Source organism: Anolis sagrei, chromosome 1 (assembly GCF_037176765.1).
Source record: "Anolis sagrei isolate rAnoSag1 chromosome 1, rAnoSag1.mat, whole genome shotgun sequence".
NCBI classification, from domain to species: Eukaryota; Metazoa; Chordata; class Lepidosauria; order Squamata; family Dactyloidae; genus Anolis; species Anolis sagrei.
Genome location: NC_090021.1, coordinates 146,440,969 through 146,455,212, shown reverse-complemented (window position 1 = coordinate 146,455,212; position 14,244 = coordinate 146,440,969). Strand labels below are relative to the sequence as shown.

The 14,244-nt window shown below is 43.2% G+C and overlaps 1 protein-coding gene across 2 annotated transcripts in view; it reads left to right on the top strand.

The window, feature by feature from the left end:
* Window positions 1–200: 200 nt before the first annotated feature.
* The window catches only part of PLCB1 (phospholipase C beta 1), a 608,906-nt gene continuing 594,862 nt past the window's right edge, over window positions 201–14,244 (top strand). For both annotated transcript variants that reach the window (XM_060785726.2, XM_060785732.2), the window contains exon 1: window positions 201–673. In XM_060785726.2, the coding sequence (XP_060641709.1) occupies window positions 575–673 (99 nt within the window). In that variant the 5' untranslated portion in view covers window positions 201–574. The remainder of the gene's footprint in view (window positions 674–14,244) is intronic.

Genomic DNA, 14,244 nt, shown 5'->3' with positions numbered 1-14,244 from the left:
TCTGCCCCTGCCTCCTTCTCCCTTGACGCAGGACAACTTTCGGCTCTCTGTGAGAAAAGTTTTGGAGGGAAAAGTATGAAGAGGAAAAGGGAGGCTTGAGGGTCCGGCCCCGCATCTCTTGCTTCCCCCTTTCTCCAGCGGGTGGCGCTCCTTTCCTGCCTCCACGCCAAGAAAGAGCGAGAGCGAGAAAAAGGAGGGGGGAATTGTTGGAAGGAAGACGAACGAGGGCGGCTGCGGGATTTGCTTGAGCAGCGGGTGGCGAAGAGAGAGAGAGAGAGAGAGAGAAGAGGGGGCGCGCGCATGTGCTCGTGAGCCCGCGCGCGCCTAGGTCCCCTCCTCGCGCGCTCGCTCGCTCGCTCGCTCTTCCTGCCTATATAGGATGTGCCGCGGAATGGTTGGCTCCTTGCGGTGAAGCCCAGGCGCGTGCTGCTCTCTTGCAGCAGGAGGGACATTCCCGGGAGCGGCTGGCTTCCTTGAGACGGGGAAGGAGAGCCTTGGTGAGCGGGTGCCGCCGCCCGATCTGCCTCTTTGCTTGCTTTCCTTCCCGAGGAAGAGGCTCGATGTGCTGCCGCCCATGGCAGGGGCACAGCCAGGGGTCCACGCTCTCCAGCTGCAGCCGGTCCGCGTCTCCGCCAGCCTCAAGAAGGGCACCGCCTTCGTCAAGTGGGACGATGTAAGTTGGGGCTCCCCGGCCACATGGGCTCAAGGACGCCTCCAGCACTGCCTGCCTGCCTGGGCGGCGTGGGCTTTCCCGGAGCCAGGAGCTCTAGTTTGGCAGGAGGAATGTTTCCCAGAGCACATGCTCAGGGCTTTCCATGAGCAAGATGCCCGGTTCCCTCCCCTTGGCATCTCCAGACCCTCTTCTCCAGATCCGAGCCACATTTTGCCCAACTTGGGCCACAAGTGACCTGTCCCAAGGCTTAGGCACCTTCCTCCTGTGCTTCACCAGTGAAGGAGGAGTGGGTGCCTATTTCCCCCCTAAAAACAGGAGGTGGAGTGGGAAGGAGCCAGGAGTGAGTCAGGATGAGGCACAGGCTGTATCTACACTACTCCCAGGATCTGATCCCAGGACCCTTCCACACAGCCCTATATCCCAGGATCTGATCCCAGGACCGTTCCACACAGCCCTATATCCCAGAATATCAAGGAATATCAAGCAGGAAATCCCGGGTTATCAGAGTGTGGATTTAGGGCCCTTCCACACAGCCCTATATCCCAGAATACCAAGGCAGGAAATCCCACATTATCTCAGTGTGGATTTAGAGCTCTTCTACACATTCCTATATCTCAGAATACAAAGGCTGGAAACCCCATATTATCTGAGTGTGGACTCAGATAACCCAGTCCAAAGCTGATATTGTGGGATCTTCTGCCTTGATATTCTCGGATATCGGGCTATGTGGAAGAGCCTTCAGATAACCCAATTCAAAGCCGATATTGTGGGATTTTCTGCCTTGCTATTCTGGGATATAAGGTTGTGTGAAGAGCCCTTCAGATAACCCAGTTCAAAGCAGATATTGTGGGATTTTCTGCCTTGCTATTCTGGGATATAGGGTTGTGTGGAAGGGTCCCCAGATAACCCAGTCCAAAGCAGATATTGTGGGGTCTTCCGCCCTGATATTCTGGGATATAGGGGTGTGTGGAAGAGCCCTAAGACAACCCAGTTCAAAACCGATATCGTGGGATTTTCTGCCTTGATATTCTGGGATATAGGGTTGTGTGGAAGAGCCCTCAGATAACCCAGTTCAAAGCCGATATTGTGGGATTTTCTGCCCTGATATCCTGGGATATAGGACTGCGTGGAAGAGCCTTCAGATTCTCTGGCAGTGTAGATTCATACACTTCAAAGCTGATAATCTAGGATACAGAGTAGTGTAGATCTAGCCCCAGTTTTCGCCCTGAGATGGGAAAGCCCAGGTGCTGTCCAGCAGTCCTCAAAGTTGGGAAAGGAACTGGAAAGCGGAGCTTGCCATTCCCCCCTCTTGTAAGGAAGCATTGGAAAGGCTGGCTTCTTCTGCCAAGTTACCCTTAGCAACAAGCATCTCAGATGAATTGTTGTGGATGTTGGCAAGCTGCTTAGTACCAGGTTGAAGAGAAGCATGCAAGCTCTGCGTGTATGCACGGTTTTTGGGATGGAGGCCAAATCGAGGTGTCTTCTGGAAACTTCAGTCCCGATTAATTAAAGAACTTCTTCTTGAGGGACTGACCGAGGCCCCTTCCACATAGCTGAATAAAATCCCACATTGTCTGCATTGAACTGGAATATATGGCAGTGTGGACTCAGATAACCCGATTCAAAGCAGATATTGAGGGATTTTCTGCCTTGATATTCTGGTTTATTTGGCTGTGTGGAAGGGTCCTGAGGCCCCTTCTGCACAGCTGAATAAAATCCCACATTATCTGCTGTGAACCGGAATATATCAATTTTATTTATTTTGATGTATAATACATATTGTATTTGTATGTTTATGTTTATAGTTGCATTGAATTATTGCCAATTTGGGGGCACTCCACACAGCCATATAACCCAATATCAAGGCAGAAAATCCCACAATATCTGCTTTGAACTGGGCTATCTGAGTCCACACTGCCATATATTCCAGTTCAAAGCAGAAAATCTAGGATTTTATTCAGCTGTGTGTAAGGGTCCCTAGAAGTCACTCTGAGTCACCTTCAGGGTTGAGATAGAGAGGGGTAAAACTACAGTAAATAAATAAATAAAATAATACATAATTTAATAATAAAACTTTATTTGTATACCGCTCTATCTCCCTAAAGGGAATCAGAGCGGTTCCGAATGGATTCAGGGCAAATATATGGCAGTGTGAACTCAGATAACCCAGATCAAAGCAGATATTGTGGGATTTTTTGCCTTCATATTCTGGGTTATATGGCTGTGTGGAAGGGCCCCCGAGAATCTTCACTGCCATATAATCTGGGATAAGCAGATAATCTAGAATCATATTCTTGGATGTAAGGACAGTATAGAAGGGGCCTGAGGGTACTTCCACACAGCTATAACTCAGAATATCAAGTCAGTTAATCCACAGTGTCTGCTTTGAACTGGTTTATCTGAAGCCCCTTCCACACAGCTGAATAAAATCCCACATTATCTGCTTTGAACTAGAATATATGGTAGTGTGAACTCAGTGGGTTGTTGTAAGTTTTTTCGGGCTGTATGGCCATGGTCTAGAGGCATTCTCTCCTGACGTTTCGCCTGCATCTATGGCAAGCATCCTCAGAGGTAGTGAGAACTCAGATAACTTCGTTCATAGCAGATATTGTGGCATTTTCTGTCTTGACATTCTGGGTTATATGGCTGTGTGGACACACTCCTTTTAAAGAGGTGAATATATATATAGAGTATATTGCCATATAATCCAGTTTAATGTGGATTGTATACAGCTGTGTGGAAGGGGTCTGAGCTGAAACCATCAGGGCTTGATTTTCCTCAATTAAAATAGTATTTGCACTCCTTAGTTCAGGATGGGAACTGGAGACCAACTCATCTCCAAGGGCCCTTCTACACAACTATATAACCCAGAATAGTAAGGCAGATAATCCACAACATCTGCTTTGAACTGGATTATCTGAGTCTACACTGCCATATAATATAGTTCAGTTTTATACAGCTGTGTGGAAAGGGCACAAGGCACCAGTTTGGGGGATAGTTGATGTAGGCGTTCCAGGCAGACTTCTTCCATCAATTTAGCACAGTTTTTCTCTGCCCATGCTGTTTTAATGCAAGACAAATTCTGGTTTGTTTTATTGATGGCTACATTCCATGCCATCAGTGTCTCTGAAGCGTTATACACTTGTGCAGACACAAAATTAGACACATCTCTGATCACCAGTCTAAAATAAGTAAAGAGAAATGGGGATGAATGTGTGGGCATGGGGAGAGATAGCTTGATAAAGAGATGCCCCTTTTACACTGCCATGTAATCCAGATTATCAAAGCAGATAATCCACATTATCTGCTTTAGATTGTATGAGTCTACATTGCCATATAATCCAGTTCAGTGCAGATAATCTGGACTTTATACAGCAGTGTAGAAGGGGCCAGAGAGAGAGGGAGAGAAGTCAATGTTTGGCAAGATGAACATGCATACTTAAAGCTCCAGGTTTATTTCTGCTACCTTTATTGCTTTGCCTTGGATAAAAGTGATGAGGTGTTTCATTTAAGAACGTATGTGGGCTGACATCTTGCTTTCAGGTCTTGCTAAAGGAAATGGCTCAAAAATGGTGCCTCTGGTTCAAATTTCTAGAAGTAATTTGCAAAGTGAACCCTCATTCTCTTGGCATAGTATAGCCTTATTTATTTATTTTATTATGTCAGAATCAAATTGAGAATATACTGCAAGTTGTTTCTGGTGTGCGAGTATTGGCCGTCTGCAGAGACGTTGCCCAGGGGATGTACTACCATCCTGTGGGAGGCTTCTATCATGTCCCTGCATGGGAAGCTGGTGCTTGCAGACAAAACTCACCCTGTCTCGCCTTATTTAATAAGGACAGGGGATAGGCAAAAACACCCAGAATTCTTGTTCTGGGTGTGTTTGAACTGAGGATTCAGGCGTCACCTGTCACGATCTATACTAAATGAAATGTTGTATGGAAAATTACCAAATCAGAAGAAAGATCCCAGTCTGGCCTACCTAATCGACTTGATTTTTATACCTATAGCTTTGCAGGTGTAAATACCTTTACAACAGTGTTTCTCAACCTTCCTAATGCCACAACCCCTTAATTAAGTTCCTCGTGTTGTGGAGACCCCAAACCATAAAATTATTTTCGTTGCTACTTCATAACTGTCATTTTGCTACTGTTATGAATCTAAATGTAAATATCTGATATGCTGGACCAAATTTGATACAAATATACAATACGCCCAGATTTGAATACTGGTGGAGTTGAGGGGGGATTGATTTTGTCATTTGGGAGTTGTAGTTGCTGGGATTTATAGTTAACCTACAATCAAAGAGCATTCTGAACTCCAGGAATGATGGCATTGAACTAGACTTGGTACACATAACTCACATGAACAACAGAAAATACTGGAAGGGTTTGGTGGGCATTGACCTTGAGTTTTGGAGTTGTAGTTCACCTACATCCAGAGTCCACAGAGAGCACTGTGGACTCAAATAGTAATGGATTTGGACCAAATTTGGCACAAATACTCAATATGTCCAAATATGAACACTGGTGGAGTTTGGGGAAAATAGACCTTGACATTTGGGGATTGTAGTTGCTGGGATTTATAGTTCACCTATAAGAAAATAGCACTGAGCTCTGCCCACAAGGGATCTGCACCAAACTTGACACACTATCTACATGGCCAACATTGATTACTGGTGGAGTTGCGGGGGGGGGGGGGGCTGTTTCTGAATTCTGGGAGTTATAGTTCACCAACACCAAAAAGGAAGACAAGGACTGGTGGAGAGATCTTCAGCCTTTTCTGCCAAAAGGATCCCTAAGACCATCAGAAATCTAAAGACCATCAGACCATCTAAAACTCCCCTGTGATCCAAACCTGAATCCACAGGATGGGGTGAGCTCCTGTTATTAGCCCCAGCTTCTGCCAACCTAGCAGTTTGAAAACATGCAAATGTGAATAGATCAATAGGTACCACTTTGGTGGGAAGGTAATGGTACTCCATGCAGTCATGCCGTCCACATGGCCCAGGAGGCATCTACGGATAACGCTGGCTCTTTGGCTTAGAGATGGAGATGAGCACCACCCCCCAGACACAATTAGACTTGATGTCAAGGGGAAAACTTTACCTTTATATTAGCGACTGTATTTGGCCACTTTATGTTTATCTTAAAATAAGAACTAAAATCTATTGTGGTTTCCATTTTTATTTTTAAAGTATCATTGTTGGGTCCCAACGTCTCAAAATTTGTTTTCATAAGTAGAGTTTCCAGCAAGAACAAAAAAAAAATACTTCTTTCCCCTTCTATCTGAGATTCAGAAGGCAACAGGTGTGCATGCTTCATTTCTATTAAAAGAAATGGCTGGTTGGAGTGGATTTTTCTGGATTGAATGATAGTGTCGATATTCAGTATATGTGGGAACAAGGACACAAATATGGTTTAGATTTACGGTGGCTGTTTCCAGTAATGTGCTGTTTCTGTATCTTGGGTCTTATTGGCTAGATACGGTTATGAAGAGCTGTGAAACACAGACAGCAGTTAAAAAGCTTAAGATAAAGAGGATTTCCGTCAGGGCTTAAACAGTGATAAGCCACTTTAGCCAGGAAGATGTTGGACTTGTTTATGATTCTAGTCGGTATTTATATACAGCCAATTAAACTGTATGGGAAGTTGTGTTTTAATAAAGTTTTTAAATTAAAAGATTTCTGAAGGTGTCAAAGAATGCAGCAGTTTGAAAATAGCTTCTCAGTGGGAAAAGTACTACGACAAAAAGTGGAATATGAGTAGAGCTACTGGAGACCTGTGAAACATTGAAGACTCAGTTCAGTATGTGTGCTATGGAGACATAAGATTTTCCAAGGAAGGTGTTAAATGTGTTCCTTCCGTCCTTAAGAGGTTCATACCACTTTCTTTCTAATGCACAATCAGATTATAGTACAGTTGACTTTGCTGTCTCTTCAGTTAATAATCTGAGTTTGCTTGGTGTTACAGGCACTGGATTATAATCATAAGGTATCTGTTTGTGTCCAAGAATGGTGGAGATGACATTTCATGCAAAACAGCAGCATTAATAACATGTTTGTGTCCCTTGAGTGTGTAAAAGGGCTGAGCAAAAGAGAGTGGATTGGGATCTTCTATTAGGTATCTGAGTTATTTATTTATTTATCGTGTCAGGCAACCAGACAATTGTATTATACTTCTAACAGAACAAAACAAACAAACAGACAGACAGACAGACAGACAAGACACAAAATTTGCAAGTTTGGTAGTTGATTAAATGTCCTTTGACCAGTACCTGGCCACTTGGAGTGCCTCTGGTGTTGCCGCAAGAAGGTCCTCCTTTGTGCATGTGGCAGGGCTCAGGTTGCATTGCAGCAGGTGGTCTGTAGTTTGTTCTTCTCCACACTCGCATGCCGTGGATTTCACTTTGTACCCCATTTCTTAAGATTGGCTCTGCATCTTGTGGTGCCAGAGCGCAGTCTGTTCAGCACCTTCCAGGTCGCCCAGTCTTCTGTGTGCCCAGGGGGGAGTCTCTCATTTGGTATCAGCTGTTGGTTGAGGTTCTGGGTTTGAGCCTGCCAGTTTTGGACTCTCGCTTGCTGAAGTGTTCCAGTGAGTGTCTCTGTAGATCTATTTCTTGATTTAAGTCGTTAACATGCTGGCTGATACCCAAACAAGGGATGAGCTGGAGATATCACTGCCTTGGCCCTTTCACTATTGGCTGCTACTTCCCGGCGGATGTCAGGTGGTACAATACCGGCTAAGCAGTGTAATTTTCCAGTGGTGTAGGGCACAGACACCCCGTGATAATGTGGCATGTCTCATTAAGAGCCACATCCACTGTTTTAGCGTGGTGAGATGTGTTCCACACTGGGCATGCGTACTCAGCAGCAGAGTAGCATAGCGCAAGGGCAGAGGTCTTCACTGTGTCTGGTTGTGATCCCCAGGTTGTGCCAGTCAGCTTTCGTATATTATTTCTAGCACCCACTTTTTGCTTGATATTCAGGCAGTGCTTCTTGTAGGTCAGAGCATGGTCCAGAGTGACTCCCAGGTATTTGGGTGTGCTGCAGTGCTCCAGTGAGATTCCTTCCCAGGTAATCCTCTCGAGCTCTGAGGTGTCTGAGTGACTTGTAATAGATTATCAAGAGTTTCTGACCTCCAAGTATTTAGCAACAAAAACAAGTTTTCCACTTAAATTCAGTTGGGTTTTTTTTCTCTGTGTCAGGAGTGACTTGAGAAACTACAAGTCATTTCAGGTGTTAGAGAATTGGCTATCTGCAAAGACATTGTTCAGGGGACACCCAGATGTTTTACCATCGTATGGGGGATTTCTCTCATGTCCCCACATGAGAAGCTAGAACTGACAGACGGCGAGCTCCTCAGACTTCAACCACCGACCTTTCGGTCAGCAGTTCAGCCGGCACAAGGGTTTAACCCTTTGCACCACCGGGGGCTCCTAATTAAATTGTTGAAATGGAGGAACCTGGGATGACTAAAAGTAGAATTTCAGGTAAAAGGACTGTGTGTTTCTCTCCGGTACTGGAAAAGAATGCATAGGGCCAAAATGCGATTAAGATGCTGCATCATTTAATTCCAAGTTTGTACCCTTTTCACTTGGCTCTGTTTGGTGGATCTCAAGGTTCAAAGAAATAAAGAAATAAAGCAGATCTTTAGATTTCTGTGCCTCTGGTGTAGAGCACCAAGAGGATCAAATCCAGAATGCATTTTTCTATAAACATGGAAATGATGGTGAACAGACGGAATGTTTCGATAGAAGTCTGACTCGGTTTGCAAGTCTGGTTGTTTGAGCATTCTTGTGTTAGGTAATAACTACGATACACAGATCAGATAATAATAATAATAATAATAATAATAATAATAATAATAATCTTTATTTAATACCCCGCCACCATCTCCCCAATGGGGACTCGGGGCGGCTTACATGAGGCCAAGCCCAACAGCACATTACAATAAAGTAAGACCAAAACACAATAACAAGACAGTAAAATACATACAAAATATGAGTAAAAAAATGATAATTCAAAATCATACACAGTAAAATAAAATAACATAACATAACAATGAGCGGGCCGCATGTGCAAGATAAAAGTAAGATACTAAGATCAGGAGATAGGGATGGATAGGGACTAAAGACAGGAACCTTCTGAACATAAAGACACTACTCCAGCCAGGTAATGTGTTAAAGTTGAACACATTCCCTATTTCAGTAATGCATAATTTCAGGATATGGATGCTCCAAGTCATTCAGTGCTCACATTAGTGTCTCTTACAAGAGATACTACTAGTATCATGAACATGGGCACAATTATCTTGTGGTTCAAATTCTTCAAAACCATTTGAGGCAGCTATTCAGCCACTATTTACATCAGTTTTAAATATTTCAAGTAGTCTCAACTCATTTTGCATATACTCTTGGCATAGCATCAAGCAGCAGAAAAGCTGTGTTGACATTAAGTCCTGCAAGTGTTGCCTTGCTTTGTAAACTTGGAAGAAGGAGAACCAACCGCTCACAAAACTGAAAAGTCCCTTGGGACAAATTAGCCCTGGGAACTAGCACCATAATGGTCTCAGGACTGAAAATAAATTTATTTATGATTCATTTATGGCATTTGTAGCCCGACTTTCTCAGCCTTACAGTGACTCAAGGCGGCTTACAGAATTGGCAAAATTTGATGCCATACATTCATCAAAATAGTTGAAAATATTCAATTTAATATTATTAAACAAACATAGGAAAACCATTAAAAACATATAACCAATATATTTAATAACTCCTGTATTCTAATTTTGAATGCACATAGCTGTGATAGGATTTCCTAGCATTTGTTTCTTTGTCTAAAAGCAACCATGTTAACATTTAATATGGGGGATATTTTAAGTCTTTTTTTCACACTCCATAGTGTAATAGTGCCCCAAGGACTACTGTTAAAAAACCCATAAGTATCAAGTTACACTTTTGCTCTCAGCATTTAATAGCAGCTAGGGAAGGGGAAGAAATTTGGGACCATGTGTGTCCCTTTTCTCCTGCTGGCTGCAGCAGCTCCAATCGAATGAGTTTCGTCTATAGATTTACTTCTGACATGTGTAGGTTGTCTCTGAACAGAAAGAGAATATATGCTGAGTCTTATAAAGAGTAGACACACCCAATGGTTTGACAAACCCGAAGCCAACTGTTGGCAGCTCTAGCAAAGCGAGGATGTTAGATCTATTTAAGGACAATTGCTGAACATGGTTGGATTCTGATACATCTGTTTACACCCAGGTTGTGCTAAAGTCAAGTGAATCTCTCCTATTACTGCTTGCTTATTCTTTATTTCTCTCTTGTCCCCCTCTCTGTATTTGGCTGCTGGTCCAGCTTTGATTTTTAGTGTTGATGAATAGCAGAAACAGGTATACCAAAGCAGAATGGAAAATATCTTTGCTGGTACAGCCTGAGGACTACAAGGGCGAAAGAGATTTATAAAAAAGTAAACAAGTCTGATATTGGTGTCTGAGTGAGTGGTTGTCTTATAGCATGAAGGATACAATAGAAATTAATCCTCTTGCCCATTTTTTAAAATGAATAGTTACTAGGTAGACTCTGAGAGAGTCAGAAATAGGTATCATGATCTTTAAGACACGTTGAGATTGGGGGTTGATACTAACTGTTAGTCCGCTGTGCTTCAATGACAGAATCATAGAATCAAAGAGTTGGAAGAGACCTCATGGGCCATCCAGTCCAACCCCCTGCCAAGAAGCAGGAATATTGCATTCAAATCACCCTGACAGATGGCCACCCAGCCTCTGTTTAAAAGCTTCCAAAGAAGGAGCCTCAACCACACTCCGGGGCAGAGAGTTCCACTGCCGAACGGCTCTCACAGAGAAGGACTTCATTTATTATTATTAATAATAATATTAATATTAATAATAATAATAATTTATATTCCGCTCTATCTCCCCAAAGGAACTCAGGGTGGATTCCAAACATAAAAGGCAAACATTCAATGGGAAGTAACTAAAGCGTGGACTACCATAGCCAGTGCCTTGGACTGCAAAAAGATCCAACCAGTCCATACTTTCGGAAATAAAGCCCGACTGATCATTGGAGGGAAGGATATTAGAGACAAAGTTGAAGTACTTTGGCCACATCATGAGGAGACAGCAAAGCCTAGAGAAGACAATGATGCTGGGGAAAGTGGAAGGAAAAAGGAAGAGGGGCCGACCAAGGGCAAGATGGGTGGATGGGCTCCTTGAAGTGACTGGATTGACTTTGAAGGAGCTGGGGGTGGTGATGGCTGACAGGGAGCTCTGGCGCAGGCTTGTCCATGAGGTCATGAAGAGTCGGAAATGACTGAACGAATGAACAACCATGGCCAGATCTGGTGTCTCAAGGTATTATTATTCCTAATTCAGGCTCTCACATGCTCATGATGTCAGGTTCAAGGTCCCCATCTCCTGTTCAAATGGCTCACAGGTAGCGGGCCTAGTATCATAACACTGCTATCAGACTAAACTATAAACAGAGAAACAAATCAATATCTTGAAGTTGTGAGGCAACTCTATACATTTGTAAAGTATCAGAATGTTAACATGTGTTGATTTGGCTCGACATGTTAAGCAGGAATATCAAAGTAAACCTGGTTTGGTATCAGAATATGTACAAAGTGTCTATTCAGAGGAGGGGTTGGTGGAGTTTCACTTGAATCATAAGCTATTAGTGAAGCTTTCTGTGCTCTTACCTGTAGTTCCCAAGCATTGCAGGTAAGAATAAAATGTAATTTCACCTCCCATATTTTCATTAATAAGTGATGCATTTAAATGATTTGCAATGTACATTGTGTAACCTTGACATAAGAGTGTTGAGCTGGGGGGGGGGGGGGGAATGGCAACACAGGAGGGATGCAATGAGTCCTCCTTTACCTCCAGATGATATAGTTTCCACTGTGTACGGATTCTGCTCTGATTAATCCCTATAGTCATTAGGTTTTATCTGCTTTTCATCTCCTTAACCTTGAATGGAGAGAAGCTATATAAACTGTTAGGTAGGAATGAAAATGGTGCCTGTCATCAGTGATGAACTGAATGAGAGCTAATAAGTAGAAGATAAATCCATAGAAAACAGAGGTACTCCTGGTCAGTCGGAAGGCAGATCAGGGTGTGGGATTACAGCCTGTGTTGGATGGGGTTGCACTCCCTCTGAAGACACAGGTTTGCAGTCTGAGGGTGATCCTGGATTCATCACTGACCCTGCAATCCCAGGTATCGGTGGTGGCCAGGAGTGCCTTAAAACTTGTGTGCCAGTTGTGCCCATATCTTGAGATGCTAGATCTGGCCATGGTAGTCCACGCTTTAGTTACTTCCCATTTGGAGTACTGTAATGCTCTCTATGTTGGGCTGCCTTTGCAGACAGTTCAGAAGCTGCAATTAGTTCAGAGATCAGCAGCCAGGTTACTGAAACGCGGTACTGTGAGAGGATGACTCCCATGTTGTGGCTTCTTCACTGGCTGCCGATCTGCTTCCTGGCTAAATACAAAGTTTTGGTTGTGACCTATAAAGCTCTAAATGGATCAGACTATTTGAAAATCTGTCTCTGCATGTAAACTAACACGAGCACTGCAGTCTGTTGAGGAGGCTCTTCTCTCGGTCCCACCCCCATTTCAACAGTGGTTAGTGGGAATGAGAAAGGGGGCCCTTCTCTGTTAATTGCCGCCCCCCCCCCCCGGAACTCCCTCCTGAAAGAACTGAAAACTGCCCCTTCTCTCCTCTAAGGGCCCTTCCACACAGCCCCATATCCCAGAATATCAAGGCAGAAAATCCCATATTATCTAAGTGTGGACTCAGATAATCCAGTTCAAAGCAGATATTGTGGGATTTTCTGCCGTCATATTCTGAGATATAGGGCTGTGTGGAAGGGCCCTGAGAAGCTGTTAAAAACCTAGTGTACTCAAGCATATGTGGAGGAGGAGAATTGATTCAAATCCTGACACAGCTCATGTAGATTTATCTTTGTCCAGGTGGCCTTTTGTTAACTGTACAAAATGTTTTAAATGTGTTAATTAAAATGTGTCTCAGTTATTTTATTTTGCATATTTAAATTTCTTGCCTGCTACTTTGAATTGTTTAAAGTATATTATGATGTTGACTATTTGATTGTTTATTTTTTGAAATGCTTTATTATGTTACGTTCCTTAGGCATTAAATGTTTGCCGAGTTTTTGTTGAACACAACTCTGAGTCCCTTTTGCGAGATAGAGTGGTATAGAAATAAAGTATTATTGTTATTCTTACTGAAAATATCTGGAGAATGTTTGGAAAATTGGTTTCTGAAGTGTTGGCAAATGTGGAGAGGAGAATCATAGATAGAAGAATCCTTACAGCTCAGCACTTATTTTGTGTAGAAAATGGACAGGTATTTCTTTTTTTGGGTTGGAGAAGGTTGGATGGGAGGACACAGAAAAACGGCATTCCCATTGTAGAAAACAGCAGAGGTTTTCCTTTTTTACTGAATTGATCTATTTAGTAACAAGAAGCTATAGCCTCCCACATGTTACAATATAATTCTAGTGGGACAAAGAGCAGAAGGCTTCATGAGAAAGAACATTAAATGAAAAATGTTCCTGGTTGTGTTCTGAAAACCCTGCATAAAACATACCAGATTGCTTAGGAGGCAAGCTCCCTTCTTCACAGCCAACTTGCTCAAAGAGCACCAGTGCTGTAACTGAAATAATTTCTCTCTGCAGTCTTGGTTTCAGACCTGCAGACCTAAGTGTAACGGCTGCATATTTGTTCTCCTTTACTTCACAGAATTACCTGATATTGAGACAGACCATTTGTTTACCTAGCTCTGGCAGTGTGTGCTCTGGTCACTTCCAGGTTAGATTACTTTAGCATGCTATACCAGCGGTTGCCTTTGAAGATGCAGTCAGTGCACAGTTGTAGCAGTTCAGTTTGTTCACGGGAAATGGAAAGTCTGCTCATATGAAACAAACACTGGCCCATTTGAATGACTTCCAGTAGGTATCTGGGCTCAAATCAAAGTGCTGATTTTAACTTATAAAACTGACATTATCCAAGTTTAAATCCCAGCAGCCCTTGCTAGCTTGATTAAAAGTGAATAATGCTGGGAGCAGATGTCTAGCAATAGTGATGGAACTCACTTTCAAAGTGATGGTATTCACCTTTAAGGCCTTGCGTGGTCTGGGGCTGATGTACTTGAGGGACCGCCTCACCCCCTACCAACTCCAGAGATCCCGCCGTTCTGAGGACCAAGATCTATTGGAAATTCCCAGTGTCAAGACCTTGCGTCTAACAGCAACCAGACACAGAGCCTTTACAGCAGTGGCACCATCACACTGGAATACTCTGCCACCTGAAGTCCGTGCCTTGCAGGACTTATCAGCTTTCCGCAGGGCATGTAAGACATACCTGTTTCGACAGGCCTTTGATTGTTGATATTGCTGTTTTTAAATTGTTTTAAATTGTGTTAGATTTTAGTCATTCTTGTAAGCCGCTCCGAGCCCCAGGGGAGTGGCGGCATATAAGTTCGAATAATAAATAAATAAATAAAAATAAATAAAATATCGGAAAACCA